Source organism: Eretmochelys imbricata, chromosome 2 (genome assembly GCF_965152235.1).
Source record: "Eretmochelys imbricata isolate rEreImb1 chromosome 2, rEreImb1.hap1, whole genome shotgun sequence".
NCBI classification, from domain to species: domain Eukaryota; kingdom Metazoa; phylum Chordata; order Testudines; family Cheloniidae; genus Eretmochelys; species Eretmochelys imbricata.
In genome coordinates this window covers 254,540,902-254,561,607 of record NC_135573.1, presented here as the reverse complement: position 1 = coordinate 254,561,607, position 20,706 = coordinate 254,540,902, and the positions used below count along the sequence as shown (strand labels likewise).

Sequence of the window (20,706 nt, the reverse complement as noted above, 5' to 3'; positions counted from 1 at the left end):
GTATCCTATTTGAGGCAGATGTGGAAGAGGGAGCTGAAGAGAGAGCAGTGGCCTTGTGGATTGGCTCAGGAAGGGCATTTCTTCCATGTTGCCTGTATGCAAGAAGGTATGGAGACATTTATTGGGCAAATAGCACACCACAGCTACATCACTGGCAGATCAGGCCAGAGGATGATACATAAAAAGGCTCAGGATCAGTGGTGAGCTGGAGCCGGTTTGCACCAGTTTGCGTGAACCAGTTGTTAAATTTTGAAGCCAGTTTAGAACCGGTTGTTAAAGGGGTGGGCAAATTCCGGCCCAGGGGCCACATCCAGCCCGCAGGACCATCCTGTCCGGCCCGCCTGAGCTCCCGGCTGGGGAGGCTCCCCTGGCTTGGAATCCCTTTTTAATTTTTACTCACCCGGCAGCGCTCCGGGTCTTTGGCGGCACTTCGGCGGCGGGTCCTTCGCTCGCTCTGGGGCTTCGGCGGCACGTCCTTCAGTGCCGCTGAAGACCCGCAGTGAGTGAAGGACCCGCTGCCGAAGTGCCGCCAAAGACCTGGAGCGACTGAAGGAATCGGTTCTTCAGATTTTGGCAGCTCATCGCTGCTCAGGATGATGACTATCTAGGATCAGCGTTATACATGATCCTGAAGCCAAGAACAAGAAGTGTAAATGAGCCATGCTAGAAGAGATAGCCAACAAAGGGATTCAGAGAGCGGCGAGGATATGGTGAGAAGTCTAGGCTGTAAACTCTCTGAGGCAGGAACTATCTTCATTGTTTGTAGTGCCTACCACAACGAGGCCTTGATGGGGTTCGTAGACACAAGACATTACTTATTTGCAGGAATCAGTATGGGAGATTATGAAGGTCTGAATAGGAGTTTTAGCTTTCAGGTCAAAGTAGACAGAATGTTTTGGAAGGGGAAGGAGCCAGGTTTCACAGATGTACATTTTAGTTTGAGAACAATAAATTGTGCATTACAGAAACCCAATATCTTGCTATACCTGCATGCTCTAGTCAGTAGCATAGCCGGGGGGAAGTGGGGGAGCAGCCACTCCGCCTCTGAGCACAAGTGGTGCCCTTTTAATTTATAGCCACCTTTTAAAATTTTTACTCACCCGGCGGCACTCCGGGTCTTCGGTGGCGGAGGCCTTCGCGCGCTCCGGCTCCTCAGCGGCACTTCGGCGGCGGGGGCCTTCGCGCGCTCCGGCTCCTCAGCGGCACTTCGGCGGCGGGGGCCTTCGCGCGCTCCGGCTCCTCAGCGGCACTTCGGCGGCGGGGGCCTTCGCGCGCTCCGGCTCCTCAGCGGCACTTCGGCGGCGGGGGCCTTCGCGCGCTCCGGCTCCTCAGCGGCACTTCGGCGGCGGGGGCCTTCGCGCGCTCCGGCTCCTCAGCGGCACTTCGGCGGCGGGGGCCTTCGCGCGCTCCGGCTCCTCAGCGGCACTTCGGCGGCGGGGGCCTTCGCGCGCTCCGGCTCCTCAGCGGCACTTCGGCGGCGGGGGCCTTCGCGCGCTCCGGCTCCTCAGCGGCACTTCGGCGGCGGGGGCCTTCGCGCGCTCCGGCTCCTCAGCGGCACTTCGGCGGAGGGGGCCTTCGCGCGCTCCGGCTCCTCAGCGGCACTTCGGCGGCGGGGGCCTTTGCGCGCTCCAGCTCGGCAAGGGCCTTCACTCGCTCCGGGTCCTCAGCGGCATTTTGGCGGCGGGGACCTTCAGTGCCGCCGGGTGATTACAGCGGGTGGCACCTTTTTTTATGTCCACTGCCCCTGTACGCTCCACCTAGCTACGCCACTGGCTCTCGTGCTAGCTGGTGCACATGAGGACGGAACCCAGCCACGCTTCCAACCCATCCAGATATACTGTGAGATGTGCAGAAATAAACGGATCCCGCTGCAGCCAGGGAGTAGAAGCAGCTGCATGCACCTGCACTAATGTTCTGCTTGGGAGAAGTGAAGGTGCTCTCAGCAACCGCTCACCAGCAGAGTGAGCGCCATACTTTGGTGCTGAATCTGGTAGCACTAGAGCAGGAGGAAGAGTCAGTGAAGATTTCACAAGATCTCACTCCTCACAGCTATAATGTTACCTTTATTATTCACTTTTAATCAAAGGAAAAACATCCATAAATAGCAGGGAAAATGAGACAAAATTTCTGGAACGGAAACTTACAGATTCCTGCATGGTATTTCAAAGTGCTAACGCTGTGTTTGTGAGTCTTGTATGTTTGGACTTGCTCCCCAGTGTCTGCTAACCAGCACTTCACCGTCTTGTCTGCACTCCCCGAATACAAGTATCGATTCACCAGCTGAAGGGGAAAGAGAAAAGAACATCGGGAATAGCCTCTTGGGAAAATTCAGAGAACTGCACTCAAGTGATTCATCCTCAGTCACATCTTCGAACTGAAAAAAAAAGCAAACAGCTTTTAGAGGGCAGTTTCATCAAAACAGTTCTCTCAGAGCTGAAACAGAATGGCCTGATCCTGTATTCTTTGCACAGCCACGTCCCTCATGGGACTGCTGGGCCCTAAAAATGGTTTCCAAATTTCAAACAAGGGAGAGATTAAGGGCCAGATTCTCTTTTGGTGAAAGTGGGCACATGTCTCTTGAAGTTTATGGAGCTGCATCCACTTGCAGTAGTAGAGAGTTTGGACTAGGTTTGTCAGTTTATAAAAGCACTAGACTAAAAACAATTGGGAAATATGTTATGAGATCACAAATTTCAAATAAAAAAAAATGTCAAAGAACAAATCCTAAGTAATAAAAAGGCAAATTTAAAAAACCCAAGTCAGAGGCTAATGCGATAACAACGGACAAGGTCAGCGTTTTGAAATACTGTGTTTTCTTTGTAACTGTTTTGGATGTGTGTTTCCAGTATTGTTCAATGATGCAATAACATTTTTTAAAAAGCTCTTTTCAGACAGGATCCTAGAAGTGTTTCATAAATTATCTTAGCAATGTAGCAATTAAAACAGTTTCCAATATTATTTGTATTACAGCCATACTGCCTAGAGGCTTCAGCTGAGATCAGGACTTCATTGTGCTAGTCACTGTAAATCCACGTGGTAAGAGACAATGCCTTACAGTCTAAACGGACAAGACAGGAAGGGCAGGAAAAGGGAAGAGATACCTCCACCAGACAGATGGGAAACAGAAGCAAAGGGAGATTAAGTGGCTTGTGCAAGATCATGTAGCAAGTCTGTGGCACAGCTGTGAATTAAACCCAGATTTCCTGAGTCATTGTCCAGTGCCTTAGCCACAAGGCCATCCTTCCTCTCATCATCCTTCCCTAATATGGGAAAGATTTCACTGAGTTCTTCTAACATACAGATAAGGAAATAAACCAAGACAAAACAGGCATCATTAAAATACTAAGATTGTAAACTCTTCAGAACAAGGACTCTGGCTGGGCGCTTGTCTGTAAAGCGTCAAGCATGCAGTTGGTGCTACATGAAAAAAAAGAAATTTCTCTTACCAAAAGTTCCAATTCAGGAGCCAGGGTAATCACAGTTTCACATATCAGGTTTTTAAGGGCTAGTAGGAACCACCTTGGGACTGATTTAAATACGTAAAGAAAAGGGAGAAACAGGTGCTGATTGGAAGAAAAACAGAACTTGCACAAGGAATAATGGCTTATTTTCCCTACGATCACACAGGTTTAAAGGCTGTCATGTCCAGAAGCATGGCTTAAATTCAGCTGGAGCTGACTGGAACAGAGCACCGGTAAATATTTTCAAAACTTGGCTCCTGTCTGAGTTCCCAACAGTTCCCAACGGGGGGGCTGCAAGCTGGTTTCAGGAGGTCCATATAGCACCTCTTGTGGGGCTGAAGCCCCAAGTCCCTGGGCACCTCCCATGAGGAATGGGGGTCGGGGGCTCTGGGAAATACTCTGAGAATTTAAGCCCTGTCCAGAAGATAACCCCTCGCCTGATCAAATTCTCTCTGATGTCAAGGGGAGTCCTGCACAGAGACTGACTGCAAGATATGCACTAACCCAGCTTGACATGGACTTCACTTTTAGGCCATGTCTCTATTCCTATAAAATCACCCATCCCTTCACCATAAAGTAAGTTATTTAAAACACCTCTCCCCCTCCCACACACACACACACACACACTCCACGTGGCTATTCAGCCCCTTTGCTCACCTCTGGATTTTGCAGATAAATTTGATTTCCTTCCTGCCCAAAATCCCATTTAGTGTCCTGAGTCAGCTTTGTAGCAAAGGGGTGAATCATATCTTTACTGCTTGTACAGTATTATGAGACCCTCTAACGAAAGATACTTAAAATATTTATGATGGAGCTGTGCTGCACTGGACGAGAGTAATGTGACAAACTCACACAGAAGGACAAAGATGCCCTTGAAGACACATGCACAAACCCCACCGAATTCAAGAGTAACTGTGCTCATGCAACTCACTGCAGGCAGAACTTGATACACAGGACCTCTTCCAAGGCCATGTCGCAGAAGCTCATAAAACACACAATTGCCCAAAAACTAGTAGTTTGAAATTTCACATCTCATTAAATTTCTGATGCATCAGCAGTGGCATTACTATTACATCTCAAGAAGGGAAACAAGGGAGTGACCTGCTGAATAAACAGACTTTGAGCTACACAAATAGCCTGACAGAGCTAATCTGAGCTCTAACCTTAAAACCCAACCTAAGTGGGCATCGAAAACATTGTCACATTTCACTGCTAATTGGAAAAGGATGGCTGGAGTTTGGATCCTGCTGGATTGTTCTTGGCCAACTCATGGTATTTCTGTTCCAAACATCTTACAGGAGGCAGAATCTACTCAACAAGAACAAACACTAAGTTACAGCCTCTTACAGGTACATGCCACTCTGCATTAACGGTACATTAGGTTATAGTGCTTGAGTTCTCCATTTAAGCGGGTGTGAAAACATTTAAGTCAAGCCAAATAACAGCTATGTGCCTTGGTTTGCTCTCCATCTTTATTTCTCTGCTAAAAATACAATGTGGCAAATGAAGGGGGCTTAGCTGGCTAGTCAATGGAACCCACAGTGTAATGGCAGTGAAAACTTTCCCTGAACAGTCCTAGCTGTGATATGAAGGGATGAACTCTAAGAGTCTTTGTGAACTCTAGTTTAGTCTTTATTCAGTCTGTAGCCTCTGTAACAAGAAGGGTACCAGTTGTACTGATTTATAGGCTTTTCTATGCTGTTCACAACTACAGTGTATGGGCATCACACCAACTTAATGAAATTAGACCCATAATACCCATTTGATATAGGAAAGTATTATCAGCCTCATTTTACAGAGTGGAAAACTGAAGTATCAACACATTAAATATTTTTTTGCCAAAGGTCACTCAGGAAGTCTGTGGCTGAATCAGGAACAAATCTCTCAAGTTCCAGTCCTTAACCACAACATGATCCTTCCTCTCATTTTGATGCTGTTTTTGCAATAGGAACTGAACTGAACCCACCATCTCATTGCACCTAGGGCACCTGTCAGCCATCAGTTGCTGATAGCTTTCACAAACTCCCACTGGATTTGAAGCTGTAACATATGTGGCACTTTGCACCCCAAAGCACCCCATATTTATCATGGTGATGTAATTATGAGATGTTTTGTACAACGTATGCCATGAGAGGTATCATTCTAAAAGTCTGGATCTGCTAAACATTAATATCTTGTTGGACTGTATGTGCTATCATTGCATGTGAAGTTATGAAATCTTGCTATGTGTAAGTTATTAAAATATGATGTGAAGCTGGAAATACCCCAAACTAGCCTTTCAGGTACAACAATGGAGTAGCCAGACAGTGTTAATTGCTGTCATCAACACCCATCAAGGGAAGAATCCACTAACACAGGAACTCGGTATAAGGAAGCCTCCTCCCAGGGAGCACGGAGACAATGGAGAATGTTTGGCCAATGGAGGCGAACCCCTTCCTTCCTCCCACCCTACCCCCCTTCACATTTATAGACTTTCCAGCAAACTGGAAGAAACTATAAAATACAGGGAGTGACATCTTGATTTGTCTTCACTCCCCCACAACTCAACACCTGAAAGAACCTACGGAAGACAAAAGACTTTGAAAAGTGGAGGGGAACCCAGGCTGCCAAGCAGATGCAGCCTGCATATCAAGAATCTGTAAGACTGCTTGTACCATCAGTCAGGGTGAGATATTGCTGATTCAAATCCTATCTAGTTTGTATGAGACTTAGATTGCGATTGTTTGATTTCCTAAGTAACCTGCTTTGATCTGTTTGCTATCACTTATAATCACTTAAAATCTATCTTTCTGTAGTTAATAAACCTGTTTTATCTTAACCAGGGTGTTTTTGAGTGAAGTGTTTGAGAATCTTAGCTGTGTTAACAAATGCTGGGGCATATCTTCCCCACAGCAGGGGGGAGGAGGACAGAATAATTAATGAGCTTGCACCGTACAAATGCCTGTGCAGTGCAAGATGGTATAATTCTGAGTATATGCTCCAATAGGGATGCAATGCTGAGGACCTGGGAAATTGGCTGGTGCCTCCATTGTTGGTCCATGAGTGGCTTAGGTAAAGCACTCAGGTAACTTAGTTGTGTGTGTGGTGCCACCTGCTGTCTTGTTAGGGTGATAACAGGGCCCAGAGGGACTGGCTGTGTGTCGCCAGCAGACCATGGGGAGAGGGCAACCCAGCTGAATAGTTAGGGGAACACAGCGGTTCCAACAGTTTCCAGGCTTCACCTGGGGATACATCACATCACAACCTAGATCTACCTATAGTACTTGTGTGACACCCATCCCTTTACTATCTGAGTGTCTCTCAACACTCCTGTGAGGCAAGGAATTAATAATATCCCTATTTTATAGATGGGGAATTAGGGAAGAAAAATTAAATGATTTGCCCAAGATCATACAGGAACTTCATGGTGAAGCAGGGAATTGAACGTGGGTCTCAAGTCTCAGGCTAGCACCCTAACCACTACACCATTCTTCCTAGATGTGAAAGACTCCATATACCATTACTAACTCTTGACTTATCCAATCCTGTTCCTTTATTAAAGCAAAATCTATTTTCATACAAAAACAAACCGTACAGACCAAAGAGAGTGAACTTTAGGGTGATCAGATGTCCCTATTTTACAGGGACAGTCCCAATATTTGGGGCTTTTTCTTATATAGGCACCTATTACCTCCCACCCCCTGTCCCAATTTTTCACACTTGCTGTCTGGTGACACTAGTGAACTTTCTAGTTTAGTGAGGCCTCACCCATTTGTTTTTCTGAGTAATATTTGCTTCCAGGGTATAAAATATGGAATAAAATACTTTAGGCAATCTCCTAAAAAACTCATTGGGCTACTGAAATGGAAAAATGACTGCGGCCTCAGGCTTGAAATAGTCTATATCATACAATGCATATCAAGTACACAAAATCCTACATTAGGTCTTCACTTCAAAATGTCAGATATTCTAATTTTAATTTATATTTGTTTCATTACAAAGATACAGATGCCTTATGCTGACAAGAGTGCAAATTAATTTCCCATGATTTAGGTGGGAGAGGGGAAAAAAAGAGAAACTTTACACAACAGCTTTTTTAAATATACCCAAGTCTGTCAACTTCTGATTTATAAGTGATCAGAAGATACAATTACAAATTCTAATCTGTCACTGCCTGGAGAAGCAGTGATAGCCTCAGAGCTGTACTTTCCTTGGCTGACTTTGGAGAAGCTTTGTTCGTTTTGGCCAATTTCCCAAGAGAGCTCCTGTCGGGGAAAAGCATAGCAAACCAAGGAGACTTCTAATAGATTAGAGAGCACAGGCTGGGATTGCAGCTCTGATATCAATGAGAAAAGTGGACACTGAAGTCCCTAATTCAAAGAGGTCTAAACATCTGAAAACTAGTTAGCTAAAAAAGGAGATGGCAACCAGCTGCCTGGTTTTAAAGCCTTATTTACAAATGAATTATATGGAGTGGCTATCACTGCATAGCTGGCCAGAACTCCAACCCATTCACTTGCCCCATTGCTGAGAGAGGCATTTCCTCTGCACTCTGTGCTAGCTGAAACACTAGCTCTCACCTAGGACAGATGAATAAAACAAATTTGAGCATACAGGCCACACCATTTTAGATATACTATTGCATGAGATATTTCAGGCAGACCAGTTTAGTATTAGCAAAATTAGGGCAGGAGCAAAACAAATTATAATGGTAACATTGTTACAGCTTTAGCTATGGTGAGGTCATCTTCGGGGTGGCCCTGCTCTTGGTTGGGGTCTCTAAGACACTACTTTACTACAAACAATACAACAACAATGTTCTCACCCAGGCAGCTCTCAAGACTGAAGAGGCCAGTAATGGCTTAATGTTCAACAGTTTGGTGGATCTGAATATGCACAGCAGCTCAAGATTTCCCTTCTCTTTGTATGACGGCCAAAAATATCTGCAGTACAACTGCCTGGCTGGTACTTATGCCAAGGCTCATAGACATGTGCTTTCCTCTCACAGGTACATCTCTGCCAGAGGAGAACAAGTTCACGTCTCATCCCTCCAATCAGATTTGGACAAATATTATTGTTGTCAGTGCATCCACATGTATTCCCAGACACTCCTGTGTCTCTTCGCTTACCAAATTCCCAATTATCTGCTTACTCATCACTTCACTGGGCCGCATTCCCCAAACTTTTCCGCAGGAGACTCATTTAAACTGAGCTTGTTAAATTCAGAATCACTAATGGCACCAATTCCTGAGGTCCAACTATATGAGCTTTCAGCTGAGCTGGCCTTTCAAGATCCTATTCCAACCACATTCATTTTAATGAACAAAAAAAACTCTGCAGACAAGAGGTTGTTTTCTGACAATCAGACTATAGTTATGCTGGCTGGAGTCTCAGAAAGAAACAAACAGTCCAACCCCTCCACTGCAGCTTGATCTCTTGGATTGGTGCTGAAACTATGCTTCTCTAGTACCCCTCAGGTACTGTACAAAAGTACATTACACTGATTTATATGTGTATCACCTGACTAGTTATAAAATAAATATTAAGGCAAATTACAAGATTTAAGAATATTTCAAATCCACTTAACAACTGGACAAGTCATTCCTCCTCTTGTGATCACACTAGGTCAGGAAATGGAGTGTAGGTGACAATTTAGTAGGTGGCACTCCTCCACCCCTTGCATTCTAAAATTCAATACATCTTTAGGGGGACTGCTCTACTAAAGGTGCCATATTTTGGAAGAGACCCAAAGCTAAGTTCCTGCCTGTTTGTGGTCCTGTTGCACTTTTCACCACAGTAGGAATATTTCCTCTGGCTTCCAAGCTAAATCCCAAACTGCATAACTTTGTTCTACTAACCTATGTTCTCAGAAGAACATAGGAGATTCCACACTGGTCAGACCCAGTGGTCTATCTAGTCCAGTATCCCATCTCCAACAGTAGCCAGCACCAAAGCTCAGGGGAACTGTACACAACAGGGCAATTTTGAAGTGATCCACCCATCTTTCAGTTCTGGCTTCCGTCTGCCAGAAGTTTAGGGTCACCTCAAGCATGGGGTTGAATCCCTGACCGTCTTTGATAATACCCATTAATGGACCCATCATCAATGAACTTATCTAGTTCTTTTTCTAACCCCGCTATACTTTTGGCCATCACAACATCCATGGCCATGAGTTTCACAGGCTAATTGTGCCTTGTGTGAAAAAACATTTCCTCTTGTTTGTATTAATCCTGCGGCCTATTAATTTCATTGGATGATCCTTGGTTTGCATATTGTGGGAAAGGGTAAATAACACTTCTCTATTCACTTTCTCCACTCATTCATGATTTTATAGACCTCTATCATATCCTCCCTTAGTTATCTGTTTTCTAAGCTGAACAAACCTAATCTTTTTAGTCTCTCCTCAACAAAAGCCATTCCATATCCTTGATCATTTTTGTGGCCCTTCTCTCAACCTTTTCCAGTTCTATTATATCCTTTTTGAGATAGGGCAATCAGAACTGGACACAGCATCGTAGGTGTGGGCTCACCATGGATTTATATAGTGGTATTATATTTTCCATCTTATTATCTATCCCTTTCTTAATAGTTCCTGCCATACTGTTAGCCCTTTTGACCACTGCTGCATATTGAGCTGAAGTTTTCAGAGAACTATCCACAGTGATTCCAAGATCTTTCTTGAGTGGTAAAAGCTAACCCATCATTTTTATATTATATATTACTGTAGTTGGAGTTATTTTTTCTCCACTGTGCATTACTTTGTCCTTATCAATATTGAATTTTATCTGTCATTTCTTGCCCAGTCACCTAGTTTTGAGATCCACCTGTAACTCTTCACAGTCTGCTTTGGACTTAACTACCTTGAATAATTCTGTATCATCTGTAAACTTTGCCACCTCACTGTTCACCCCCTTTTCCCAATCATTAATGAATATGCTGAACAGCACAGGTCCCAGTACAGATCCTTGGGAGACCCCACTGTTTACTTCTCTCCATTGTGAAAATTGACCATTTATTCCTACCCTCAGTTTATCATCTTTCAGCAAGTTACTGATCCATAAAAAGACCTTCCCTGTTGTCCCGTGACTACTTAGTTTCCTTATGAGCCTTTGGTGAAGAACCTTGTCACACACTTTCTGAAAATCCAAGTAGAGTATATCAACTGGATCACCCTTGTTCCCATGCTTGTTGACCCCCGCAAAGAATTCTAGTAGATTGGTGAGGCATAATTTCCCTTTTAAAAGCCAGGTTGACACTTCCCCACTAAATCGTATTTATCTATGCATCTAATAATTCTGTTCTTTAGCACAGTTTCTACCAATTTGTCTGGTACTGAAGGTATGTGTGCCAGCCTACAATTGCCAAGAGATAGACATTGGAGCCCTTAAAAAAAAATCCATGTTACCTTACATACCTTCCAGTCAGAAGCTGATTTCAGCAATAGATTATGTACTACAGTTAGTAGTTCTGCAGTTTCATATTTGAGTTGCTTCAGAACTCTTGCGTGAATAAACATCGGGTCCTGGTGACTTGTTAAATTTTTCAATTTGTTCTAAAACTTCTTCTATTGACACATAAGTATGGGACAGAACTTCAGATTTGTCACCAAAAAAGGAAAGGTCTGATGTGGGTATCTCCTGCACATCACCTGCAGTGAACACTGATGCAAAGATTACCTTTAGCTTCTCTGCAATGACCTTGTCTTCCAGGAGTGCTCCTTTAACACCTTTAACACTGAATGCATCCGATGAAGTGAGCTGTAGCTCACAAAAGCTTATATTCAAATAAATTTGTTAGTCTCTAAGGTGCCACAAGTCCTCCTTTTCTTTTGCAAATACAGACTAACATGGCTGCTACTCTTTAATACCTTTGTCATCTAGTGGCCTTGCTGCCTGTTCGGCATACTTAAAAATATTCTTGTTAGTTTTTATATCTTTAAAGCAAGTTGCTTCTCTGGATTGCATTTTTGTACTTTTACACTTAACCTAACAAAGTTTGTGCTCCTTCCTATTATCCTTACTAGGATTTGACTTGTAAATTTTTGCCTCTACTGGCCTCCATTACTCTGCTATTTAACCATGCTGGCATTCTTTTGGTCCTCTTATTGTCTTTTCTGATTTGTGGTATACATTTAGTCTGAACTTCTATGATGGAGTTTTTTAAGTAGTCCAGCATGCTGTCTGCAGGCATTTAACCCTTTTGGCTGCACTTTTTAATTTCCATATAACAAGCATCCTTGTTTTTGTGTAGTTTCCCTTTTTAAAATAAAATTTTACCATGGCAGGTTTTTCTGTATTATCCCCCACCAAGGATATTAAATTTAATTACATTATGGCCACTATTACTGAGCAGTTGAGCCATATGGATCAGATCCTGTGCTCTGTTTAGGTGTAAATCAAGAATTGCCTCTCCCTTTGAGGGTGCCAGGACTAGCTGCTCCAAGAAACACTCATTTATGGTGTCTAGAAATTTTATCTGCATCATGTCCTGAGGTGACATTTACCCAGTCAATAGAAGGATAGTTGAAATCACCCATTATTATTGTATTTTCTGTTTTTACTCAAGTATGGAATTTCTATCTATAGATATCCTATGGTACAGTTTGTTTCATTTAAGATTTTTACTAGGGCTGTTGATTAATTGCAGTTAACTCACGCGATTAACTCAAAAAAATTAATCGTGATTAAAAAAATTTATCACAATTATTTGCAGTTTTAATCGCACTGTTAAACAATAGAATACAATTGAAATTTATGAAATATTTTGGATGTTTTTCTACATTTTCATATATATTGTATTCTGTGTTGTAATTGAAATCAAAGTGTATATTATTTTAATTACAAATATTTGCACTGTAAAAATGATAAACAAAAGAAACAGTATTTTTCAATTCACCTCATTCAAGTACTGTAGTGCAATCCCTTTGTCATGAAAGTGCAACTTACAAATGTACATTTTTTTTGTTACATAACTGCACTCAAAAACAAAAAAACAGCGTAAAACTTTAGACCCCGCAAGTCCACTCAGTCCTACTTCTTGTTCAGCCAATCGCTCAGACAAACAAGTTTGTTTACATTTACAAGAGATAATGCTGCCCTCTTCTTATTTACAATGTCACCAGAAAGTGTATTTGCATGGCACTTTTGTAGCTGGCACTGCAAGGTATTTATGTACCAGATATGCTAAACATTCATATGCCCCTTCATGGTTCGGCCACCATTCCAGAGGACATGCCTCCATGCTGATTACGCTTGTTAAAAAAATAATGCATTAATAAAATTTGTGACTGAACTCCTTGGGGGAGAATTGTATGTCTCCTGCTCTGTTTTACCTGCATTCTGCCATATATTTCATGTTATCGCAGTCTCGGATGATGACCCAGCATGTTGTTCATTTTAAGAACACTTTCACTGCAATTTGACAAAACACAAATAAGGTACCAATGTGAGATTTCTAAAGATAGCTACAGCACTTGATCCAAGGTTTAAGAATCTGAAGTGCCCTCCAAAATCTGAGAGGAACAAGGTGTGGCGCATGCTTTCAGAAGTCTTAAAAGAGCAATACTCCGAGGCGGAAACTTGTAATCAAATATAAATATAAAGTGAGCACTGTACACTTTGTATTCTGTGTTGTAATTCAAATCAATATATTTGAAAATGTAGAAAACATCCAAAAATATTTAAATAAATGGTATTCTATTATTGTTTAATCGTGCAATTTTTGTAATCGCTTGACACCCCTAATTTTTACTTTATTTGACTCTATGCTTTCTTTCACATATAATGCCACTCCCCCACCAGAGCAACCTCCTCTTGCAGTGTCATTTTGATAAATACCCACAGAAGCTGTACATCAGTAGTAGATAAAGTAACCTCTGGGGACAGTTGGTAGAGCACCTTGGAAATTCTCAGGTTAAGAGGTACTGTATATATTTAGGGAAGGTTGTCCAAACTGTTGTGGTAAGGAAAGCACGTGTTTGGTTATGAATTGAACATGCTCCCTTAGCCATGCCCTGACATTTTTAAATGTATAGGTCTGAATCAGCTGCATCACTACATCCTCCCCAGCTGTCTCCAAACAGCTGCTGTACCTTCCCTGATGCAGCTGCTCAGCTGCCACGCTGGTTATGTGTTGCACTGCAGGGAGAGGAAAGAGTGAGTAGCTCTAGCTGCTCCACAACCTGGTTAGGTAACAGGCAATGGAAGTCTCAGAGGGAGCAGGTTGGAAGCTTGACTGGCTCTGCGTAATCCAATGGGAGCACCTAGCAAAGGATAGCCCAAGAAAGGGGGAGAGGGAGGCTGAAGAGGCAGTGGGGAAGAAAACCTAAGAACCAACCACCACTCACGGCTCCCTGATTCTACCCCCAGAACAGCCTGGAGGCTACTCTAGCTTGTGCCAGCTGACAGAGATACTCAAGAGACCACATGCCAACTGAGGAAATCCAGAACACAGCCCAATCCTGCCACTTCACTGTCCCCACACCCCCAACATGTCTTTTGCACCTGGAGCCACAGGAAATGAAGTATAAAACCTGGGTATTCCAGCTATATTCCCACCAGACACCACCCCCCATATGCCAGGGGAATCTCTGGCAGAGCCTTGCAGGAGGCTTCTGCTCCCTTTTCAGCACCTAAAAAGTGCAAAGGGAACAAGACAGAAAAATCTGCCCCAAAGTACTCACTGTCACCCCTTGATCTTTCTGAAGCAATATGTCTGGCCCTCAGATTGAAGAGGTCTGACACGACAGATGTATGGTATTCTAAGGCAGGGCCCATGCATGTAGTGCTGCCTATAGCTAAAACTACCTACCACTTTTCATTACAAGTCCATTTTCATTTGCTTACAACCTTGCCGAAATTTAACCGCTTGGACTGAAATTTTCCAGGCTTGGTTTCTGCCTCAGGCCACAGATTTTTGTGAAGTTTCAGCAAAAGCAGCTCAGTTACTTTTGAGAACAAGACTCAGGAAAAGTAGGTTTCTTGAAGAGCTGTAGGGTGAAAACCTGGCTCCATTGAAGTCAATGGCCTATAACCCGTTGAAAGAAATGGGGCCAGAAATTTACCCTACTGCTTAGGGGGTCTGAAGCAGGAATTAAGCATATTAATCATTTTGTTTATTTTCCCCACTTATTTTTGCCTTCTGATTATACCTTTAAGAGCAGTAATTGACTACTAGAGCATCCTCAAAACATGTTACTGTAATAGTAGCACAGAGGGAGCAGAGAAACAACCTTTAACCCCAAAAATGTATCCAAACAAAACAGAGGTTATTTGGTGCCTGCATAATTCAGCTTTAAGTTTTCCCTCTAAGAGAGAGGGATGCTCAAATTCCCATGCTACAATAGCTTTTGGGCCTGTAGGACCTAGCAGCAACCGTCTCCTTTACGAAACAATGGCAACACTTATTAAACAGCGACTAATATATTTTTGCCCTGCAAAGGAGCAGCAATCATTTTATACACCAGTAAACAAGGAGAGAGTTGACTGCATGTGTTTTCCCATGGAAGCTTACACAATACATCTATTTAAGACCATTTGGGCTTGAAATCCTTTAAGTTACAGCCACCAGAGCATGGAATTTCTAAAAATATCCTGTTAAAAATGACCTGTTATCTCAACTATACACTCAGAAGAGAGGAGCAATTTTATCCAAGCCTCTTCACGCCAGATGTCCCCCAAACCTGCCATTTTGTGGCTGGGGGGGAGGGGTTGCCATAGAAACACAGTGAAATATAGACAGCAAGATGTACAAATGAAATAGGATTTTGCTAACCTAAAAACTACACCATGTCTTTTCTTTTCTTCTTTACCATTTCCTGGTTTTCTTCTATCAGTCTGATCAAGCCCTCGGACCGCTACCCCTTCCTACTTCTCCATATGGGCACCAATGATACTGCCAAGAATGACCCTGAGCAGGTCACTGCAGACTACATGGCTCTGGGAAGAAGGATAAGGGAGTTTGAGGCGCAAGTGGTGTTCTCATCCATCTTCCCTGTTGAAGGAAAAGGCGCAGGTAGGGACCATCAAATTGTGGAAGTAAATGCGTGGTTACCCAGGTGGTGTTGGAGAGAGGGCTTTGGATTCTTCCACTGTGGGATGTTGTTCCAGGAAGTAGGATTGCTAGGAAGAGATGGGATCCATCTAACGAAGAGAGGGAAGAGATCTTCACAGGCAGGCTTGCTAACCTAGTGAGGAAGACTTTAAACTAGGTTCGATGGGGTGTGGTGACCTAACCCCTGAGGTAAGTGGGGAAGTGGGATACCGGGAGGAAACACAAGAAGGAGGGTAACAGGGGAAGCCTCCTGATTCATACTGAGAAAGTAGGGCAATCGGCTAGTTATCTTAGGTACCTGTACACGAATGCCAGAAGCCTGGGAAACAAGCAGGAAGAACTGGAAGTCCTGGCAGTCAAAGAACTATGATGTGATTGGAATAACAGACTTGGGGGGTAACTCACATGACTGGAGCACTATCATGGATGGGTATAAACTGTTCAGGAAGGACAGGCGGGAGAGAAAGGGGGGAGGAGTTGCAGTGTATATAAGAGAGCAGTATGATTGCTCAGAGCTCCAGGATGAAACTAGAGGAAAGCCTGTTGAGAGTCTTTGGGTTAAGTTTAGAGGCGAGAGCAACAGGGGTGATATTGTGGTGGGCATCTGCTACAGACCACCAGACCAGGAGGATGAGGTAAACAAGGCTTTCTTCGGACAACTAACAGAAGTTTCCAGATCACAGGCCCTGGTTCTCATGGGGACTTCAATCACCCTGACATCTGCTGGGAGAGCAATACAGCAGTTCACAGACAAACCAGGAAGTTTTTGGAGAGTGTTGGGGACAACTTCCTGGTGCAAGTGCTGGAGGAACCAACTAAGGGTCATATGCCTCTTGACCTGCTGCTCACAAACAGGGAAGAATTGGTAGGGGAAGTAGAAGTGGGTGGCAACCTGGGCAGCAGTGACCATGAGATGGTTGAGTTCAGGATCCTGACAAAAGGAAGAAAGGAGAGCAGCAGAATACGGACCCTGGACTTCAGAAAAGCAGACTTTGACTCCCTCAGGGAACTGATGGGCAGGATTCCCTGGGAGGCTAATATGAGGGGGAAAGCAGTCCAGGAGAGCTGGCTGTATTTTAAAGAAGGCTTACTGAGGGCGCAGAAACAAACCATCCCAATATGCAGAAAGAATAGCAAATATGGCAGGCAACCAGCTTGGCTTAACAGAGAAATCTTCGGTGAGCTTAAACACAAAAAGGAAGCTTACAAGTGGAAACTTGGACAGATGACTAGAGAAGAGCAGCTAGTCCTATAGGAAAAGGGGAAGAGTTAATGGAGATTACACCAAATATGAGCCCCAGGAGGATACAGGATGGGTTGAAGAGGATTACAAGGCAGAATAGGAACAGAAAGAACTTGCAGCCACAGGGAACAGGGGATAGACAGGAGAATAGCACCGTCACTAGGAAAAGGCAGGTCTATGTGACTGGGGACTCTTTACTGAGAAGAATAGATAGGCCTGTAACCAGAGCTGATCCAGAGAATAGGAGGGTGTGCTGTCTTCCAGGTGCTAAGATACGGGATGTAGACCTGAGGTTGAAAAGGATCCTAAAGGTAGCGGGAAAGAATCTCCTAATTATCCTTCATGTGGGAACAAATGATACAGCTAAATTCTCGCTGGAAAGTATTAAGGGAGACTATGCTAGGCTGGGGAAGACGCTTAAGGAAATTGAGGCTCAGGTGATCTTTAGTGGGATTCTGCCTGTTCCTAGAGAAGGGCAACAAAGGTGTGACAAGATTATGACTATCAACAGATGGCTTAGGCAGTGGTGCTATAAGGACGGCTTTGGGATGTATGGCCACTGGGAGGCATTCATGGATAGAGGACAGTTCTCTCGGGATGGACTTCATCTGAGTAGGGAAGGAAATAGACTTCTAGGATGGAGGCTGGCACAACTGATTAAGAGAGCCATTAACTAGGAATTAGGGGGAGATGGTTGGGAGATGTCCAGGTTATCTCCACGCCACAATTTAGCATTGAGAGGAAAGAAAATGAAGTAAGAGTGGATACAGCCGTGGGTAGGAAGAAGGGCAGTGTAGATACAAATGTAATAGGTTATACTGGTAGTAAAATGACCGTGCCTAATAAGATACAGAATGTGAGTGAGGCCAAACAGCAAAAATTAAGGTGTTTGTATACTAATGCGAGGAGCCTAGGTAACAAAATGGAGGAACTAGAACTACTGGTGCAGGAAGTGAAACCAGATATTATAGGGATAACGGAAACATGGTGGAATAATAGTCATGACTGGACTACGGGTATTGAAGGGTATGTGCTGTTTAGGAAAGACCGAAATAAAGGTAAAGGTGGTGGAGTAGCTCTGTATATCAATGATGAGATAGAATGTAAAGAAATAAGAAGCAATGAAATGGATATAACTGAGTCCGTCTGGACAAAAATTAAATTGGGGAAGAAAACTATTAGATCCTCCCCGGGATAGTGCTTGGGGTGTGCTATAGACCACCGGGATCTAATTTGGATATGGATAGAGCCCTTTTTAATGTTTTTAATAAAGTAAATACTAATGGAAACTGTGTGATCATGGGAGACTTTAACTTCCCAGATATAGACTGAAGGACGAGTGCTAGTAATAATAATAGGGCTCAGATTTTCCTAGATGCGATAGCTGATGGATTCCTTCAGCAAGTAGTTGCTGAACCAACTAGAGGGGATGCCATTTTAGATTTGGTTTTGGTGAGTAGTGAGGACCTCATAGAAGAAATGGTTGTAGGGGATAATCTTGGCTCAAGTGATCATGAGCTAATTCAGTTCAAACTGAACGGAAGGATTAATAAAAATAAATCTGCAGCTAGGGTTTTTGATTTCAAAGGGGCTGACTTTCAAAAATTAAGGAAATTAGTTAGGGAAGTGGATTGGACTGAAGAATTTATGGATCTAAAGGTAGAGGAGGCCTGGGATTATTTTAAATCAAAGCTGCAGAAGCTATCGGAAGTCTGCATCCCAAGAAAGGGGGGAAAATTCATAGGCAGGAGTTGTAGACCAAGCTGGATGAGCAAGCATCTCAGAGAGGTGATTAAGAAAAAGCAAAAAGCATATAGGGAGTGGAAGAAGGGAGGGATCAGCAAGGAAAGCTACCTTATTGAGGTCAGAACATGTAGGGATAAAGTGAGACAGGCTAAAAGTCAAGTAGAGTTGGACCTTGCAAAGGGAATTAAAACCAATAGTAAAAGGTTCTATAGTCATATAAATAAGAAGAAAACAAAGAAAGAAGAAGTGGGACTGCTAAACACTGAGGATGGAGTGGAGGTCAAGGATAATCTAGGCATGGCCCAATATCTAAATAAATACTTTGCCTCAGTCTTTAATAAGACTAAAGAGGATCTTAGGGATAATGGTAGCATGACAAATGGGAATGAGGATATGGAGGTAGACATTGCCATATTTGAGGTAGAAGCGAAACTCAAACAGCTTAATGGGACTAAATCGGGGGGCCCAGATAATCTTCATCCAAGAATATTAAAGGAATTGGCACAAGAAATTGCAAGCCCATTAGCAAGAATTTTTAATGAATCTGTAAACTCAGGGGTTGTACCGTATGATTGGAGAATTGCTAACATAGTTCCTATTTTTAAGAAAGGGAAAAAAGGTGAACCGGGTAACTACAGGCCTGTTAGTTTGACATCTGTAGTATGCAAGGTCTTGGAAAAAATTTTGAAGGAGAAGGTAGTTAAGGACATTGAAGTCAATGGTAAACAGGACAAAATACAACATGGTTTTACAAAAGGTAGATCGTGCCAAATCAACCTGATCTCCTTCTTTGAGAAAGTAACAGATTTTTTTAGACAAAGGAAACGCAGTGGATCTAATTTACCTAGATTTTAGTAAGGCGTTTGATACCGTGCCACATGGGGAATTAATAGTTAAATTGGATAAGATGGGGATCAATAGGAAAATTGAAAGGTGGATAAGGAATTGGTTAAAGGGGAGACTACAACGGGTCCTACTAAAAGGTGAATTGTCAGGCTGGAGAGAGGTTACCAATGGACTTCTTCAAGGATCGGTTTTGGGACCAATCTTATTTAATCTTTTTATTACTGACCTTGGCACAAAAAGTGGGAGTGTGCTAATAAAGTTTGTGGATGATACAAAGCTGGGAGGTATTGCCAATTTAGAGAAGGACCAGGATATCATACAGGAGGATTTGGATGACCTTGTAAACTGGAGTAATAGTAATAGGATGAAATTGAATAGTGAGAAGTGTAAGGTTATGCATTTAGGGATTAATAACAAGAATTTTAGTTATAAGCTGGGGACGCATCAATTAGAAGTAACGGAGGAGGAGAAGGACGTTGGAGTATTGGTTGATCATAGGATGACTATGAGCTGCCAATGTGAAATGGCCGTGAAAAAAGCTAATGCGGTCTTGGGATGCATCAGGCAAGGTATTTCCACTAGGGATAAGGAGGTTTTAGTACCATTATACAAGGCACTGGTGAGACCTCACCTGGAATACTGTGTGCAGTTCTGGTCTCCCATGTTTAAGAAGGATGAATTCAAACTGGAACAGGTACAGAGAAGGGCTATTAGGATGATTCGAGGAATGGAAAACTTGTCTTATGAAAGGAGACTCAAGGAGCTTGGCTTGTTTAGCCTAACTAAAAGAAGGTTGAGGGAAGATATGATTGCTCTCTATAAATATATCAGAGGGATAAATACCGGAGAGGGAGAGGAATTATTTAAGCTCAGTACCAATGTGGACACAAGAACAAATGGATATAAACTGGTCATTGGGAAGTTCAGACTTGAAATTAGACGAAGGTTTCTAACCATCAGAGGAGTGAAGTTTTGGAATAGCCTTCCAAGGGAAGCAGTGGGGGCAAAAGATCTATCTGGCTTTAAGATTAAACTCGATAAGTTTATGGAGGAGATGGTATGATGGGATAACATGATTTTGGTAATAAATTGATCTTTAAATATTCATGGTAAATAGGCCTAATGGCTTGTGATGGGATGTTAGATGGGGTGGGATCTGAGTTATTATAGAAAATTCTTTCCTGGGTATCTGGCTGGTGAATCTTGCCCACATGCTCAGGGTTTAGCTGATGGCCATATTTGGGGTCGGGAAGGAATTTCCCTCTAGGGCAGATTGGAAGAGGCCCTGAAGGTTTTTTGCCTTCCTCTGTAGCATGGGGCACGGGTCACTTGCTGGAGGATTCTCTGCTCCTTGAAGTCTTTAAACTACGATTTGAGGAC

The 20,706-nt window shown here is 43.2% G+C and overlaps 1 protein-coding gene across 1 annotated transcript in view; it reads right to left on the bottom strand.

Moving 5' to 3' along the window:
• The window catches only part of WDR86 (WD repeat domain 86), a 46,183-nt gene that overhangs the window by 7,865 nt on the left and 17,612 nt on the right, over positions 1 to 20,706 (bottom strand). The window contains exon 4 of the mRNA XM_077809498.1: positions 2,145 to 2,280. Within this exon, the coding sequence (XP_077665624.1) occupies positions 2,145 to 2,280 (136 nt within the window). The remainder of the gene's footprint in view (positions 1 to 2,144; positions 2,281 to 20,706) is intronic.